At 51.1% G+C, this 19,162-nt stretch overlaps 1 protein-coding gene across 2 annotated transcripts in view; it reads right to left on the reverse strand.

Moving 5' to 3' along the window:
• The window catches only part of LOC144507741 (adenylate kinase isoenzyme 5-like), a 71,270-nt gene that overhangs the window by 49,849 nt on the left and 2,259 nt on the right, over positions 1–19,162 (reverse strand). For both annotated transcript variants that reach the window (XM_078235006.1, XM_078235004.1), the window contains exons 2-5: positions 18,871–19,038; positions 13,909–14,081; positions 10,154–10,267; positions 3,830–4,018 (exon numbers count right to left, since the gene is read on the reverse strand). In XM_078235006.1, the coding sequence (XP_078091132.1) occupies positions 3,830–4,018; positions 10,154–10,267; positions 13,909–14,081; positions 18,871–19,038 (644 nt within the window). The remainder of the gene's footprint in view (positions 1–3,829; positions 4,019–10,153; positions 10,268–13,908; positions 14,082–18,870; positions 19,039–19,162) is intronic.

Raw genomic sequence — 19,162 nt, forward strand, 5'->3', positions numbered from 1 at the left:
TGTCCCCATCAAACACTCCCAGGACAGGTACAGCACGGGGTTAGATACAGAGTAAAGCTCCCTCTACACTGTCCCCCATCAAACACTCCCAGGACAGGTACAGCACGGGGTTAGATACGGAGTAAAGCCCCCTCTACACTGTCCCCATGAAACACCCCCAGGACAGGTACAGCACGGGGTTAGGTACAGAGTAAAGCCCCCCCCCCCCCTGCACTGTCCTCCATCAGACACTCCCAGGACAGGTACAGCACGGGTTTTCAGCTTTCTCTAATCTCCTCTTTATCTCTCAATGCATTTTAAATTTTGGGCTGGATTTTATGGCCTCGCTCATCCTGAAATCCCGCTCAAGGTCAATGGATCTTTCCAATGTCTGTCCCTCGCCCGCTCCGATTCCCGTGTCTGGCGGCACGGTAAAATTCCCCGCATTGTCTCTCTGTGCAGCCAGTGTTCCTGATCCCTGAGCGAGCAGCTGCTGTGTTATAATCCAAGGAGCAAAGGACATTTCTCAATGTCGGGACCTCCGTAAACCCGTCACAAAAACTAAAGTTCTTTTGGGGATGGGTTGGTTGGTTCCTCCTGTGATATGTGAAGGATGAGTTTGAAACGATAAAGGAAGGAGAGATTGTTCCCAGTGACTGAGGGATAGGAAATGGGAGAGATTTAGGACAGGGATTGGGATAAAGTTTTGTGTGAGTGTGTGGAACGTAGTGACGGAGAGAGAGTGAAGCAGAGGCAGTGTTAACACTTCCACCCAGGCTGGTGGAGAGAGTGGATAAAGAGAACAGGATAGATAGATGGGATTGTGACACAGCTGGTGTGGAAGGATAAATGCTAGCACAGACTGGGGGGGCTGAATGGCTTGTGTCAGCACCATCATTTCTGTCAATGACTCATTGATTAAACACGGCTTTGGTCTCATTATTGAGATCGAAAGATATAAGTGTTGAGATGCCAGAGGTTGACGAGCAGACATACCGGGGCTGAAGGATAAATATCACACGGTGTAATGTTGACGAGTGTGTTATCACCTTTCTCTATCCATTATTTGGCAGCCAGTTCAAACAGTCGACATTACTCATTGCACAGATAGTGTGTGACCTTTCAATTAAATCCGGAGTGACTCTCACTCTCCCCTGGGAACACAGCCATGGTCACAAAGTGGACAGAATCCTAGAATCCAGAATCTCTACAGTGCAGAAGGAGGCCATTGGGCCCATCGAGTCTGCACCGACCACAATCCCACCCAGGCCCTATCCCTGTAACCCCACCCTGCTAATCCCCCTGACACGAAGGCGCAATTTAGCACGGCCAATCCACCTAACCCGCACCATCTTTGGATTGTGGGAGGAAACCGGAGCACCCGGGGGAAACCCACGCAGACACGGGGAGAACGTGCAGACTCCGCACAGGCAGTGACCCAAGCCGGGAATCGAACCCGGGTCCCTGGCGCTGTGAGGCCGCAGTGGTAACCGCTGGGGCCACCATTCCGCCCGAAAGGGTTACAGGCTCAGTAAGAAGCCCTCACTGGCCAGGGAGTGGGAGGAATTTCCAGATCGAATCCCCACAGAGAGGGAAGTAGATTGTGTCAATTGCGATGATATGTTTCAAGGGTGAGTGACCTGCAACGCGCTGACGTTCTTGTGTTGGTGTGAACTCATTCTGAAGACAGTTGGTGAAGTTGAAATTTAGACACCAATCATTTACTGATTACGAGATTGATTGGAAAATTTAATTTGCTTAAGTTTGATTATTTGATTTAATTGGTTGATTGGAAAATCAGACACCAATTATTTACTGAACAGTAGATTGGTTTGCAGAATGCAGCATTGCAGAATGTCTGTGTCCTCCCTCACTGACTGTCCCAGACGCCTCTCTCTTTACACTCTTCCGATTAGAACAAAGTACATCAATAAATGAAACAAGGTGGCAGCTCCAACTGGGGCAGAGTAACTAAATATCAAAAGAAAAGGTAACGTATTAAACTGAAGTCTTGTTGCCGGGGTTGATGGTGCACGCAAGTCTCTCTTTGTATGTACTCAAGGTCCGAATCAATCAATTCCCTCCACCAATATCCTGAACTTTAATTAGATCATTAGCAAACCATTCACAGCTGAGAATTTCTGCGCAGGCAGTGTTTCCAGTTCAGTGAACAGACCATCGGGATTATCTGACCCACACCAGCCAGGACACCGCAACGTTAACTCTGCATCAACACAGGGGCGAGTGACACATGGTGGCAGTGGGGTGGTGAGTTTGCAAGCTGCAAGGACCTGCGCTGTAACTCACCCCATCATGGGCTTGGACATCTCTGCTCTCCGAGAGTTATAGTGTCTGTGGGAACAGAGAGATTCCAATGACGCGGGGACACTGGAGAATCTGGAGGGTGTTATGGAGAGATTTAATCAAAGTGCTGGAAATGACAATCAGTTTATAGAATCCCTACAGCGCAGAGGGAGGCCATTCGGCCCATCAAGTCTGCACCGACCACAATCCCACCCAGGCCCTATTCCCGTAAACTCAGATATTTACCCTGCTAATCCCCCTGACATCAATTTAGCATGGCCAGTCAGCCTAACCTGCATCATCTTTCAGACTGTGGGAGGAAACCGGAGCACCCGGAGGAAGCCCACGCAGACACGGGGAGAACGTGCAGACTCCACACAGACAGTGACCCGAGGCCAGAATTGAACCCGGGTCCCTGGTGCTGTGAGGCAGCAGCGCTAACCACTGTGCCATCCCGAATGCTGATAGAGGAAGCAAAGAGAAGGTGTGTCCTGTGCCAGGAGGGCAATGATTGATTAGGTACCTTGAGCATGTATAAAGAGGGACTGCTGGGAGACTGGCTGTCAGTTATGGAGTGGGCAGATTCTGTAAATAAAGGCAGTAATTAGGAAATGATTGGTGTGTCAGATTTAAGATAATTGGCAAAGTAACCAGACGGGGAGAGGAGGAATCTGTAATGCTTTTAGCGAGGCCCACAATGCGGAGCTCTTAGAGTACGAGCTCCCTGATTAAGGCAGCAATGGCTTTTCCAAACAGGGAGTCCTGCCTATGTATATAATGTGGAGCGTCAGGGTTACTGGCACCCTGGGTTTATTCTCCGTACGAGGAAGCACCTGTCTGAGTGTTGCTCACTACATGAATAACTCTAATTGTGAGTGAATCGCGAAATCTAGTCTTGAGTGTAGCCCAGTCCATCACACAAACCAGCCTCCCATCCACTGACTCTGTCTCCACTCCCCGCTGCCTCGGGAAAGCAGCCAGAATAATCAAGGACTCCACGCACCCTGGACATTCTCTCTCCCACCTTCTTCCATTGGGAAAACGAAACAAAAGTCTGAGGTCACGTACCAACCGATTCAAGAACAGCTTCTTCCCTGCTGCCGTCAGGCTTTTGAATGGACCTACCTCGCATTAAGTTGATCTTTCTCTCCACCCTAGCTATGACTGTAACACTACATTCTGCACTCTCTCATTTCCTTCTCTATGAATGGTATGCTTTGTCTGTCTAGCGTGCAAGAAACAATACTTTTCACAGTATGTTAATACTCGTGACAATAATAAATCTAATCCAATGTGGTGAAGGGACACTGGTCTCAGAGGAGTTAGTTCACAAACATTTTTGACACAGCGAGTTGTTGGGATCTGGAAGACGCTGCCTGAAAGTGTGATGGCAGAGAATTGGGTCCAGGTTAGAAGGAGTATTCTCAAGGAGCATGCAAGAGCAGGAGAGGGGGACTGATTAGGACAGAGCTGTCGGGGAGCTAGCACAGGGATGATGGGAAGAATGGCCTCCTTGTGTGATGTCAAATTGCTCCCCCGCACTCACCGTTACAATGAGACTCTTCTCCTCGTAATACTGCACCAAGGGCACGATGTTTTGTTTGAAGGTTGTCAGGCGCCTGTGAATGGCTTTGGGATTGTTGTCCGGCCGGCCCTCCACAGCCCGTTTCTCCAGCCTCTCTCTCAGGCGATCGTTAGCACAAGACAAATAAATCACCAGGTCTGGAACACAGATCTGAGCACACAAACCCAAAACATCAGCACCAAACACTGGGTCCATTGCCTCTAAACACCCGTCCCAAACTCGCTGACCAAGACTTCAATTCCTCATTGCTGAATATTCCCCACCTGTATGTTAACTCCCGGGCTCCTTGTGTTCTGATTGATCCAACAGCCACCAATCAGCTGTTTCATTTGGTTACAATACGACCTGTTTTTTAAGAAGGTCGTTAGCGTGAAATCCAGAAACTCCACCCCCAAAAATCAGCACCGAGGGAGTGCCGCACTGTCAGAGGGTCAGTGCTGAGGGAGTGCTGCATTGTCAGGGGGACAGTACTGAGGGAGTGCCGCACTGTCAGAGGGTCAGTGCTGAGGGAGTGCTGCATTGTCAGGGGGACAGTACTGAGGGAGTGCCGCACTGTCAGAGGGACAGTACTGAAGGAGTGCCGCACTGTCAGAGGGTCAGTACTGAGGGAGTGCCGCACTGTCAGAGGGTCAGTGCTGAGGGAGTGCTGCATTGTCAGAGGGTCAGTACTGAGGGAGTGCCGCACTGTCAGAGGGACAGTACTGAGGGAGTGCTGCACTGTCAGAGGGTCAGTACTGAGGGAGTGCTGCACTGTCAGAGGGTCAGTAATGAGGGAGTGCCGCACTGTCAGAGGGTCAGTACTGAGGGAGTGCCGCACTGTCAGAGGGTCAGTACTGAGGGAGTGCCGCACTGTCAGAGGGTCAGTACTGAAGGAGCGCCGCACTGTCAGAGGGTCAGTGCTGAGGGAGTGCCACACTGTCAGAGGGTCAGTACTGAGGGAGTGCTGCACTGTCAGAGGGTCAGTGCTGAGGGAGTGCTGCACTGTCAGAGGGTCAGTACTGAGGGAGTGCTGCACTGTCAGAGGGTCAGTGTTGAGGGAGTGCTGCACTGTCACAGGGTCAGTACTGAGGGTGTGCCGCACTGTCAGAGGGTCAGTGCTGAGGGAGTGCTGCACTGTCAGAGGGTCAGTACTGAGGGAGTGCCGCACTGTCAGAGGGTCAGCACTGAGGGAGTGCCGCACTGTCAGAGGGTCAGTACTGAGGGAGTGCCGCACTGTCAGAGGGTCAGTACTGAGGGAGTGCCGCACTGTCAGAGGGTCAGTACTGAGGGAGTGCCGCACTGTCAGAGGGTCAGTGCTGAGGGAGTGCCGCACTGTCAGAGGGTCAGTACTGAGGGAGTGCCGCACTGTCAGAGGGTCAGTGCTGAGGGAGTGCTGCAGTGTCAGAGGGTCAGCGCTGACGGAGTGCCGCACTGTCAGAGGGTCAGTACTGAGGGAGTGCCGCACTGTCAGAGGGTCAGCGCTGAGGGAGCGCCACACTGTCAGAGGGTCAGTACTGAGGGAGTGCCGCACTGAATGATATATCATCCTATTGCATGACGTTCTGTTTTCCTTCTGATTTGGTGTTAAAGCTCCGACGGTGCATCCCGGCTGGCAGTAACCATTGGACCTGCATCAGTAATCAACTGATTTAATGATTTAGCACATTGCTGTGTGGGATCTTGCTGTGCACCTATTACCTAGGAACATAGAAATTCGGAGTGAGAGTAGGCCATTCAGCCCTTTGAGCCCGCTCCGCCTTTCTATATGATCATGGCTGAGCTCCATCACATCCTAACTCCACTTCCCTGCCTTTTCCCCTTGGCCTTTATCCCGCTTTTGATCAAATATTTATCTATCCATTTCTTGAATCCATTGATTGATTCCGCATCCACTGCACTCTGGGGCAGTGAGTTCCATAGATTCCCAACCCTCTGTGAGAAGTAGCTTCTCCTTATCTCTGTCTTTCACCTCCCCCCTCTTACTCTTCAACTATGACCTCTTGTCTGAGACTGTTCTAGACGGGGGAATATTAGGTTTATCATTTACTTGAACAGGAGTTAGTGTCAGTGAGACAGGGTGAGTATTTTTCAATCCCGTTGAGTATTTTTTATACCTCAATAAAATCATTCAAAGCATTCCCTCATTCTTCTGCACTCCAGCAAGTACAAGCCCAAGCTACTCAACTGCTCCCCATACAACAGTCCCTTCAAACCTGGAATCAACCTGGTGAACCCCTTCTGAACCACCTCCAGTGCCACCACATCCTTCCTGACCAAAACTGAACACAATACTCCAAGTGTGGTCCCCAATTGTAACACTTCTCTACTTTTATTCTCCAGACCCTTTACAATAAATGCCAAGATTCTAAAACACTCTGCACCTGCATACCCACTTTCTGAGACTCATGCACAAGGACACCCAGATCCCTCTGCACAGATGCCTTTTGAATCTGTTTCCCATTTAAATAATAATTTGCTCTTTTATTTTTCCACCCAGAATGGATAACCTCGTATTTATCCCCATTAAACTCCATCTGTCAGACTCTGGCCCATTCCCCAAGCCTGTCAATATCCATTTGTAAACTTTTAATCTCCTCATCACAGCCGGCTTTCCCAGCTAGTTTCATGTCATCAGCAAGTTTCACTATGTTACACTCTGTCCCTGCTTGTAGACGATTGATGCAGATTGTAAATAGCTGTGGTCCGAGAACTGAACCCTGTGGGACCCCACTAGTCACAGATCGCCAACTGGAGAAGGACCCATTTATCCCAACCCTCTGCTTTCTATCAGTCAGCCAATCCTCAATCCAAGCCACTACTCTACCCCCAACCCCTTGGCATCTAACCTTCTGGATCAGTCTTTTGTGTGGCACCTTATCAAATGCCTTCTGGAAGTCCAGATAGATCATATCCACTGGATCCCCATTATCTACCTTGCTGGTTCCATCCTCAAAGAACTCTAGCATGTTTGTCAAACAAGACTTGCCCTTCACAAAACCGCGCTGACACTGGTGAATTGATCTTTGCTTTTCCAGATATTCAGTCACCTCCCGAATGATTGAGTTGAGCAACTTTCCCACCACAGAGGACAAGCTGACTGCTCTGTAGTTTCCCACCTTTTGCTTCTCTCCTTTCTTGAGTAAGGTGAGAGGTCACACGACACCAGGTTATCGTGCAACAGGTTTATTTGAAATCACCAGCTTTCGGAGCGCTGCTCCTTCATCAGGTGAAGTGGAGGGAGGTGCGCAGGCACAGGATATACAGGCGAGTGCCGGTAGCCCGGTATCAGACTATAACCTAGTGTCGTGTGACCTCTCGACTTGTCCACCCCACTCCAACAAGATGTAGTGGCATTGGAGGCAGTTCAGAGGAGGTTCACTAGATTGATTGCAGAGATGAGGGGTTTGTCGTATGAAGAGAGATTGAACAGTTTTGGCCGATACTCTCTGGAATTTAGAAGAATGAGGGGAGATCAAATTGAGGTTTACAAGATGATAAAAGGTCTGGGATAAAGTAGACGTGGAGCGGATGCTTCCTCTTGTGGGGCATTCTAGGACGAGAGGTCACAGTCTTAGGATAAGGGGCAGCAAATTTAAAACAGAGTTGAGTAGAAACTATTTCTCCCAAAGGGTTGTGAATCTGTGGAATTCGCTGCCCCAAAGTGCGGTGGATGCTGGGACAGTGAGTAAATTTAAGGAGGAGTTGGACAGATTTTTAATTGGGAATGGGGTTGAAGGGTTATGGGGAGAAGGCAGGAAAATGGGAACGAGGAGCATATCAGCCATGATCGAATGGCGGAGCAGACCCGATGGGCCGAATGGCCTCATTCTGCTCCTATATCTGATGAACTGATGAACACTGGCATCTCAATCTCTTGAATAAGGGTGCCACATTAACGTGTTTCCAGTCCACAAGTGCCTTTCCGGAATGCAGGGAATTTTGGAATATCATGACTAATGCATCCACTATCTCTGCTGTGACCTCCTTTCACACCCGAGGGTGTCGGCCATCAGGTCCCGGGGACTTTTCTACTTTAAACCCTTCAGTTTGCTGAGCATCTTCTCCCTGGTTATAGTCATTTCACCAAGTTCCACTGCAGTTTCTGGGAGTGAATTATTATCTTCCACTGTGAAGCCAGAGACACGGTATTGCTTTAGTGCCTCTGCCTTCTCCGAGTTTCCCATTATTACCCCACCATTTCCATCCTCTAAAGGGCCGACATCTCCTCTCACTACTCTCTTCCTCTTTATTTACTTGTAGAATCTTTTGACGTCAGTGTTTCTGTTTTCAGCTCGCTTCCTTTCATCGTCCATTTTAGCATTTTTGATCTTGGATTTAATGATCTTTTGTTGGCGTTTGAAGTTCTCCCAATCCTCCACACTGCCACTAACCTTTGCAGCATTATCTGCCCTAATTTTTGCCCGTATGTTACCCGTGATCTCCTTATTAAGCATTTTTTTACCCTTTTAGACCATAGACCATGAGATATAGGAGTAGAATTAGGCCACTCGGCCCATCGAGTCTGCTCCGCCATTCAATCATGGCTGATATTTTTCTCATCCCCATTCTTCTGCCGTCTCCCCATAATCCCTGATCCCCTTATTAATCAAGAACCTATCTATCTCCGTCTTCAAGACACTCAATGACCCGGCCTTCACAACCTTCTGCGGCAAAGAGTTCCACAGATTCACCACTCTCTGGCTGAAGAAATTCTTCCACATCTCGGTTTTAAAGGATCGTCCCTTTAGCCTGAGGTTGTGCCCTCGAGTTCTAGTCTCTCCCTCTAGTGGAAACATCCTCTCCACGTCCACTCTATCCAGGCCTCTCAGTATCCTGTAAGTTTCAATTAGATCCCCACTCATCCTTCTAAACTCCAACGAGTATAGACCCAGACTCCTCAACCACTCCTCATAGGACCCGGGGAAGACCCGGACCTAACTTTCACCACCACCACCCTTCATTCCTGGGAATTTTGCGATCCCTCTTCCTCTCAGGAATGTACCTTATTTGAGATGTCTTTAATATCTCTCTAAACAACTGCCACTGTTCTTCTCCCATCTTCCCCTTTAATACTCTTGCCCAGTCCATTTGGGCCAGCTCCTTCCTTAGGCCTGCAATAATTACCCTCGCCCAATGCTAAAACTCGAGGGTGTGATTCTGTCCCCTCACTTCCAATCTGAATTTGGAATTCTATCATGCTGTGATCATTCCTTCCAGGCGGATCCTTAACTCCAAGGCCATTAGCCAATCCTTCCTCATTCGGTGATACCAGATCGAAAGTAGCCAGTTCTCTGGTTGGCTCCATAACATGCTGCTCTAGGAAGCAGTCCCTCATACACTCTCTAAATCCTTCCCTGGGGCTACCCTTACCAAGTTGGTTAATCCAATCAATGTGCATGTTAACGCCACCCATAATTACCAGTGCGCCCTTTTCACGAGCCTGCCTCATTTCCTGATTTAAGCTATGCACTAATTCCAAAGTACTGTCTGGGGGCCTGTAAATTACTCCTGGCAATGTGTTCTTTTCCTTGCTTCTTATTTCTACCCAGACTGAATCAACATTTTGGTCTCCAGTGCCAATATCATTTCTGAATGCAGCCTTGATGTCATCCTGAACCAATAGAGAAACTCCACCTCCGACTCCTTGCCGTCCGTCCTTCCGGGATACTGAGTATCCTCGGACACTCAGCTCCCAGTCCTGATTCTCTTGTAACCACGTTTCAGTAATCCCCGCGAGTTCAGACCCGTTTGTCTCTATCTGTGTTGTCAGCCCATCACCTTTGCTTCGAATACTGCGTGCGCGTCGGTATAAGGTCTCTAAATGAATCTGTCTTTCTTTCTCTCTGTCCTTATTTGTTGATAACATTGAGCTTTATCTCTGATATTTACTCCAGCTTTCAGCGTACATTCTGTCCTTTTACGCTCCCTCCCACCTGCAGCATTGTTTTTCGCCTGACTGTTTGATCTGTTGACTTCCACCTTCTGCTCACTCGCTGTCCTGTCGCTCTGGACCCCCCCCTCCCCCTCCCCCCTTGCCCCCCCTCCCCCTCCCCCCTTGCCCCCCCTCCCCCTCCCCCCTTGCCCCCCCTCCCCCTCCCCCCTTGCCCCCCCTCCCCTCACCCCCGCCTCATCAGCTTAAATCCCACCCCAACTACTGGCTGCCAGTTTCCCGCATGACACACTTGATTGGTCTAAGGTTCTTTGGGATGTGTTGAGGGTGGGATTGGGAGGGTGTGACTGTGCTGCACTCCCTCAGGAGGGCGGAATATATATTTGTGGGTGTGTGGATTTGATTGACTAGGTCACCTGATCATCAAAGCAAATTGCCTGTGAAACCTCCCGTGGGAAGCCATCGATCACAAACCCCTGCGATTCCGGCTGCTGCATCAGCTGTTGCTTAATCTCCATGATGGTGGTTTCCTGGGCAGGAGAGAAGGCAGAGAGCAGCTATGTTAGCACTGAGAGAGCACGGCCATTACTACACAGACTGAGGTTCCAAACATGGACCAGAGTAGCACACCCGCTAACAGACACAACTCAAATAGACAGAGAACAAAGAAAATTACAGCACAGGAACAGGCCCTTTGGCCCTCCAAGCCTGCACCGATGATGCTGCCCGTCTGAACTAAAACACCCTACCCTTCCGGGGACCATATTCCTCTATTCCCATCCTATTCATGTACTTGTCAAGATGCCCTTAAAACTCACTATCGTAACCGCTTCCACTACCTCCCCCGGCAGCGAGTTCCAGGCACCCACCACCCTCTGTGTAAAAAACTTGTCCCGTACATCTCCTTTAAACCTTGCCCCTCGCACCTTAAACCTGTGCCCCCTAGTAATTGACTCTTCCACCCTGGGAAAAAGCTTCTGACTATCCACTCTGTCCATGCCCCTCATAATCTTACAGACTTCTATCAGGTCTCCCTTCAACCTTCGTCATTCCAGTGAGAACAAACCAAGTTTCTCCAACCTTTCCTCATAGCTAATGCCCTCCATACCAGGCAACATCCCAGTAAATCTTTTCTGTACCCTCTCCAAAGCCTCCATATCTTTCTGGTAGTGTGGCGACCAGAATTGAACATTATATTCCAAGTGCGGCCGAACTAAGGTTCTATAAAGCTGCAACATGATTTGCCAATTTTTAAACTCAATGCCCCGGCCGATGAAGGCAAGCATGCTGTATGCCTTCTTGACTACCTTCTCCACCTGCATTGCCACTTTCAGTGACCTGTGTCCCTGTACACCCAGATCCCTCAGGCTATCAATACTCTTAAGGGTTCTGCCATTTACTGTATATTTCCTATCTGTATTAGACCTTCCAAAATGCATTACCTCGCATTTGTCCAAATTAAACTCCATCTGCCATCTGTCCGCCCAAGTCTCCAACTGATCTATATCCTGCTGTATCCTCTGATGGTCCTCATCGCTATCCGCAAATCCACCAACCTTTGTGTCGTCCGCAAACTTACTAATCAAACCAGTTACATTTTCCTCCAAATCATTGATATATATTACAAACAGCAAAGGTCCCAGTACTGATCCCTGAGGAACGCCACTTGTCACAGCCCTCCATTCAGAAATGCATCCTTCCACTGCTACCCTCTGTCTTCTATGACCGAGCCAGTTCTGTATCCACCTTGCCAGCTCACCTCTGATCCTGTCCAACTTCACCTTTAGACGTTTACACACACACACACATATGAACAAAAACACATACATACATATACATCCACAAACACAGACATACACATACACTAAACATGGACCAGACCAGCACACCCGCTGATAGACACAACTCAAATAGACAGAGGTTTACACTTACACTCACACACAAACATAAGCACACACACACACACTCAATCATTCTCACACAAACTCACTCTCACACACACTGATTCACACTCTCACACACTCATATAAACTCTAAATTGCACATCCTCTCATGTGGGTTCTGATTGGTTGCTAAGTTTCACTAGCCAGTGAGTGTATTTGCTATTTAACCACCTGAGCATCACATTCCTGCCTGCACCTGGTCTCTCTCTCTCTCCCCCTCGTGAACCTGCTCCTGGTCTCTCTCTATCTCCTCATGAACCTGCTCCTGGTCTCTCTCTATCTCCCCCTCGTGAACCTGCTCCTGGTCTTTCTCTATCTCCTCATGATCCTGCTCCTGGTCTCTCTCTATCTCCCCCACGTGAACCTGCTCTTGGTCTCTCTCTATCTCCTCATGAACCTGCTCCTGGTCTCTCCCTATCTCCTCATGAACCTGCTCCTGGTCTCTCTCTATCTCCTCATGAACCTGCTCCTGGTCTCTCTCTATCTTCCCCTCGTGAACCTGCTCCTGGTCTCTCTCTATTTCCTCATGAACCTGCTCCTGGTCTCTCTCTATCTCCCCCTCGTGAACCTGCTCCTGGTCTCTCTCTATCTCCTCATGAACCTGCTCCTGGTCTCTCTCTCTATCTCCCCCTCGTGAACCTGCTCCTGGTCTCTCTCTATCTCCTCATGAACCTGCTCCTGGTCTCTCTCTATCTCCCCCCGTGAACCTGCTCCTGGTCTCTCTCTATCTCCTCATGAACCTCCCCCTCTCTCTCTGCCCCCTCCCCCTCTCTCTTCTCCCTCCCCTCTCTCTCTACTCCCTCCTCCTCTCTCTCTGCCCGCTCCCCACTCCCTCTCTGCTCCCTCCCCACTCTCTCCCACTCCCCCTCGCTCTCTGCCCCCTCCCCCTCTCTCTCTCCCCACTCCCCCATCTCTCTGTCCCCTTCCCCTCTCTCTGCCTCCTCCCCCACTCTCTCTGCCCCCTCTCTCTGTCCCCTCCCCTTTCTCTGCCCCCTCCCCCTCTCTCTCTGCCCCTTTCTCTCTCTCTGCCCTCCTCTCTCTCCCCCCCCCCCATCTCTCTCTTTCGCTCCCCTCTCTCTCTCTTCCCTCCCCTCCTCTCTCTCTCTCTCTGCCCTCCCTCTCTCTCCCTCTGCCCTCCCTCTCTCTCTCTCTGCCCCCTCTCGCTCTCTCTCTGTGCCCCCTCTCTTCTCTCTCTGCCCGCCCTCTCTCTCTCTGCCCCACTTTCTCTCTCTTTACCTCGCTTTCTCTCTCTCTGCCCCCCTTGCCCCTCTATCTCTCTCTCTGCCCCCCTCTCTCTCTGCTTCCCTCTCTCTCTCTGCCCCATTCCCTCTCTCTCTCTCTCTGCCCCATTCCCTCTCTCTCTCTTTGACCCCCTCTCTCTCTCTCTTTGACCCCCTCTCTCTCTCTGCCCCATTCCCTCTCTCTCTCTGCCCCATTCCCCCTCTCTCTCTTTCTCTGACCCATTCCCTCTCTCTCTCTCTCTCTGCCCTATTCTCTCTCTCTCTCTGCCCCATTCCCTCTTTCTCTCTCTGCCCCCTCTCTCTCTCCCTCTGCCTCTTTCTCTCTCTCTCGGCCCCATTCCCTCTCTTTCTCTCTCTGCCCCATTCCGTCTCTCTCTCTCTGCCCCATTCCCTCTCTCTCTCTCTCTCTCTGCCCCATTCCCCCCCTCTCTCTCTCTTTCTCTGTCCCCTCTCTTTCTCTCTCTCTCTGCCCCATTCCCTCTCTCTGCCCCCTCTCTCTCTCTGCCCCATTCCCTCTTCCTGCCCCTCTCTCTCTCTCTGCCCCCCTCTCTCTCTCTGCCCCATTCCCTCTCTCTGCCCCCCCTCTCTCTCTCTGCCCCCCCTCTCTCTCTCTGCCCCATTCCCTCTCTCTCTCTCTCTCTGCCCCATTCCCTCTCTCTCTCTCTGCCCCATTCCCTCTCTCTCTCTCTCTGCCCCCCTCTCTCTCTGCCCCATTCCCTCTCTCTCTCTCTCTGCCCCATTCCCTCTCTCTCTCTCTCTCTGCCTCTTTCTCTCTCACTGCTCCTCCCTCTCTCTTTTCTGATGTTATTATGAACCAAATTCTGGGACTGTGCTTCTGGAAACCTGTGTCTCCTTGTGTGGGGCTCAGTGCCAGGTTTATGTGACAGTGGTTGTGAAGTGACAGGGCACTATATGAATGCAGTGTGTTTGTTGTATGTTGGGTTGTTGACGTGCTGTGGTGAATTGGCTCAGGGCGAGCTCCCTTACCTGAGGGGCCAGCTCTCCGTTAGTGATAATCTTCGCGATCAAACCCCACTTCCTGTTGTTACTGGCATTGTGCAGCATCTTCTCACGGAGCAGCTCCCCCACCGATATGTAGATAAATCCGTAGCGCTCCGCTATCTTCATGCTCTGGGTTCCTTTGCCACTCGCTGGCCCTCCTTCAGAGGGAGTGAATGAGAAAGGCAGCGGGAGTGAATCAAAACAGAGACACTACAGCACAGAGAGCAGAGGCTTAAACCCGCCCCTCACAGAACACCCGCTTCCTTAGACCCCCTCATCACAGAATCATAGAAACCCTACAGTACAGAAAGAGGCCATTTGGCCCATCAAGCCTGCACCGACCACAATCCCACCCAGGCCCTATCCTCATAACCCCATGCATTTACCCTAGCTAGTCCCCCTGCCACGAAGGAGCAATTTAGCATGGTCAATCTATCTAACCTGCACATCTTTGGAGTCTGGGAGGAAACTGGAGCACTCGGAGGAAACCCACGCAGACACGGGGAGAACGTGCAGACTCCACACGGACAGTGACCCAAGCTGGGTTTCGAACCCAGGTCCCTGCTGCTGTGAGGCAGCAGTGCTAACCACTGTGCCACCGTGCCGCCCCTGATAAGTTTAACTCGCTGCTGTTGCACAGATTGGGAACAGTCGGGACAGAGCAGCCCCACTTGATCAACCTCCAATCCATCACCTTAAGCATTCACTCCCTCCATCACCGAGGCACAGCGGCAGCTGTTTGTGTGTGTGTGTGTGAGTGGGTGTGTCTGTGTGTGTGCGCCATCTACAAGATGCACTGCAGCAACTCACCAAGGATCCTTAGACAGCAACTTCCATAAGACCATAAGACATAGGAGTAGAATGAGGCCACTCGGCCCATCGAGTCTGCTCCACCATTCAATCATGGCTGATATTTTTCTCATCCCCATTCTCCTGCCTTTTCCCCATAACCCCTGATCCCCTTATTAATCAAGAACCTATCTATCTCTGTCTTCAAGACACTCAATGACCCGGCCTCCACAGCCTTCTGCGGCAAAGAGTTTCACAGATTCACCACCCTCTGGCTGAAGAAATTCCTCCTCATCTCTGTTTTAAAGGATCGTCCCTTTAGCATGAGGTTGTGCCCTCTGGTTCTAGTTTTTCCTACTAGTGGAAACATTCTCTCCACGTCCACTCTATCCAGGCCTCGCAGTATCCTGTAAGTTTCAATAAGATTCCCCTCATCCTTCTAAATTCCAACAAGTACAGACCCAGAGTGCTCAACCGTTCCTCATACGACAAGCTCTTCATTCCAGGGATCATTCTTGTGAACCTCCTCTGGACCCTTTCCAAGGCCAGCACATCCTTCCTTAGATACGGGGCCGAAAACTGCTCACAATATTCCAAACCCATGACTGTTACCTCCTAGACGGACAAGGGCAGCAGATACATGGAAACACCACCACCTGCAACTTCCCCTCCGAGCCACTCACCATCCTGATTTGGAAATAGATCACTGTTTCTTCGCAGTCGATGGGTCATGGGGCGACACGGTGACGCAGTGGTTAGCACTGCTGCCTCACAGCACCAGGGACCCGGGTTCGATTCCTGGCTTGGGTCACTGTCTGTGTGGAGTCTGCACATTCTCCCCGTGTCTGCGTGGGTTTCCTCCGGGTGCTCCGGTTTCCTCCCACCATCCAAAGATGTGCGGGTTAGATGGATTGGCCATGCTAAATTGCCCCTTGATGCCCCTGCATGTGTGGGTTCGGAGGATTAGCAGGGTAAATAGTTGGGGTTATGGGGATAGGGCCTGGGTGGGATTGTGGTCAGTGCAGCCTCGATGGGCCGAATGGCCTCTTTCTGCACTGTAGGGATTCTATGAAAAATCAAAGAATCATTGAATCCTTACAGGGCAGAAAGAGGCCACCTAACCCGCACATCTTTGGACTGTTGGAGGAAACCGGAGCACCCGGAGGAAACCCACGCAGACACGGAGAGATCGCGCAAACTCCGCACAGACTGTGACCCGAGCTGGGAATCGAACCTGGGTCCCTGGCGCTGTGAGACAGCAGTGCTAACCACTGAGCCACCGGGCCACCCCACGACCCATCGACTGCGAGTCTGCACCGACCACAATCCCACCCAAGTGATGTCCCAAGAACCCCCATGTATTTAGCCCCCTGACACTAAGGGGCAATGAACGCCTCCCCAGCGGCACTGTGGGTGTACCTCCCCCACACGGGACTGCAGCGATGCAAGAAGGCAGCTCACCAGCACCTTCTCAAGGGGCCATTAGGGATGGGCAATAAATACTGGTCCAGTCACGGAGTGAAACATGGAGTGTGAATAAGAATGAGATTCCAATGTCTATTTTAAATTGTCCATTGTGGAGAAGCTTGGTCGCGCCAGCATCACTTATCAAAAGGGCAACTTTGCAATTATCCCCCCCCCCCCCCCCCTCCCCCCCTCCCAACCGAGTCTCAGACCCTTGGTAACAGCAGGAAATATCTACAATGAAAATAAACTCCTATTCAGTCCCTGTCTATGTCTCTGCTCGGAGGAGAGAGTTGCTTACATCTGTAATTATCCCTTTGTCCTGAGTTCACATTTATCATCACTTACTGAGCAATGAAGTGAATCACAGGGTCACTGTGTAGAAGGGTTACAGCATGAGGCCATTCATCCCATTGGGCCAGTGCTAAATAAGTCAGCCTGTCTGTGTTTTCTGGGATTCTCCCAGTGTTTTGGGAATTACAGGACGCTGCTGCATAACCGCATTAATGAGAAACGGAATCCGAATTTCTTCACAGACCTTTTCAGGACTAAACTGCCTTACTGGACATCAGCCGAGATTTCATCCAATCAGAGAGCGGAAATCACTGGGAATGAATCGAAAAAAAGACTCTGTCCAATCAGATTCACTGAACCCCAACAATCTCGCTGCGGATTGGCTGAGAGTTCCATCAGGGAAATTACATCACTCTTCATAGCCGGTGATGTAATCATTGTTGTGACACGGGGAACACAGGAGCCAATTGATGCACAGCAGGATCCCACAGTCAGCAATGTGATTTATGATCCGAGGGCGGCACGGTGGCACAGTGGGTTAGCACCGCTGCCTCACAGCGCCAGGGACCCAGGTTTGATTCCCGGCCTTGGGTCACCGTCTGTGTGGAGTCTGCACGTTCTCCCCGTGTCTGCGTGGGTTTCCTCCAGGTGCTCTGGTTTCCTCCCACACTCCAAAGATGGTGCAGGGTAGGCGATTGGCCGTGCCAAATTGCCCCTTAGTGTCAGGGGGATTAGTGGGGTTACGGGGATGGGGCCTCAGTGGGATTGTTGTTGGTGCAGGCTCGATGGGCCGAATAGCCTCCATCTGCACTGTAGGGATTCGATGATTCTATGATGATTTAGTGATTATTGGCCAGCACACTGGGAGAACTCCCCCGCCAGTCTCCCAGGTAGTGCCCAAGTGAAAGGGTTAATAATCACATAAACTGCAAAGAGGAAAAAAGTAAGAAGTCTCACAACACCAGGTTAAAGTCCAACAGGTTTATTTGGTAGCAAATACGTATTTGCTACCAAATAAACCTGTTGGACTTTAACCTGGTGTTGTGAGACTTCTTACTGTGCTTACCCCAGTCCAACGCCGACATCTCCACATCAAGAGGAAAAAAAACAGGGGTCTTTATAACAATCTTCACACATAAGCAGCAAGTCTGAGAGAGTTCATTAAATCAGATATCTGGAACTGGGAGGAGGAGTGACACCAACACAAACTGGGGCATCACCGATCGCTTGTAACAATGATGGATTAGATCAGCTAACATGATTAAGTCTTTACGCTGGTTGGATTTTATTAAGCAAGTGTGAGGTCATTGTGATTGGTTTTAGTATCTGTACCTTATGAATGATGTAACCTCAATCAATAACTGTGAGTGGATAGAGATATCTCCTATACCTTTATTGGTTCATGCCAATTACTTGTAATCAGATTTGAAAGTCTAACTGTTTGTGTACTCCTGAATTCTGGGCTCTGCCGAGTTACTGACTCTGTCCTGTGACCTTCCAGGGACCTCGCTATATAGCTAGCATTAAAACAGCTGTTTAAGAGAACTCTGCGACTTGGTCTGGTTACTTGAAGGGTAAAGTTGTGATCAATTAAAAGGTTGAACATCAAAGTCTGTGACTCCAGGCATCTTTACATCCACCCGAGAGGCAGACCTGACTTAACATCCCATTCAAACGATGGCGCCAGTGGCACAGCAGCACTCGGTCAGTGCTGCTCTGTCAGTCTAACGTATGTACTCCAGTCCCTGGACGTGGATTTGAGCCCACCACATTCTGGCTGGGAGGTGGGAGAGTTACCCACTGAGCCACACTGGCACTGGGGGAAGGGAGGGTTACCCCAGTTGATGGGTTTCCCAGCGTGGGTAAGATTGGAAGGGTTGGTAGTAAGATGCCCAATCCTGGATGTGAGGGTGCCCTGGAGGAGATTGGCTTCCCCCCCGCCCCCCAGCTCCCCCCTCACCCTTCGCCGCCCTCTCCGCTCCCCTCCTCCCGCTCCTCCACCCCTCACTCCCTCCCCACTCCCCCCGCCCCTCGCCACCCTCCCCGCTCCCCTCTCCCCGCTCCCCCCGCCCCTGGCCACACTCCCCGCTCCCCTCCCTCCCCGTTCCCCCCACTCCCCTCTCGCCCTTTGCTGCTCCCACTGCTTCCCCCCTCATGCCTCACTGCCCTTCCCGCTCCCCTTCTCCCCCCTCTCGCCCCTCGCCACCCTCCCTGCTCCCTTCCCGCTCGCTCCCACCCGCTCCCCCCCGCCCCTCGCCACCCTCCTTGCTCCCCTCCCCCCCCTGCTCCCCCCCGCCCCTCGCCACCCTCCCCAATCCCCTCCCCCTCCGCTCTCCCCTGCTCCCCCTGGCCCCTCGCCACCCTCCCCGCTCCCCCCCCCCCCTCGACCCCTGACCTTACCGATGACCAGGATGATTCTCGGCCTTGGTTTGGAAGGGTCGAACACCACATATTCCTCGATGAGTTCGTCCGTCTCAGACAGATCGGTGTCACTCTCGATGGAGAATTGGTGAATTGGCGGCAGGCGATCATAGCGACAGTGACTCAGGCTGTGACTCTCTGAGAGAGCTGGGGGGGTGGGGGGAGAGAAACACAGAGAGATCACACTGAGTGTCTGAGCAACACTGCCCTCAACATCTCCGCTCAGTCACAGGAATCCCCCCTCGTTCAGAAGCAGAGCTCTCACCTGGCT

The sequence above is a fragment of the Mustelus asterias genome, chromosome 19 (genome assembly GCF_964213995.1).
Source record: "Mustelus asterias chromosome 19, sMusAst1.hap1.1, whole genome shotgun sequence".
NCBI lineage: Eukaryota > Metazoa > Chordata > Chondrichthyes > Carcharhiniformes > Triakidae > Mustelus > Mustelus asterias.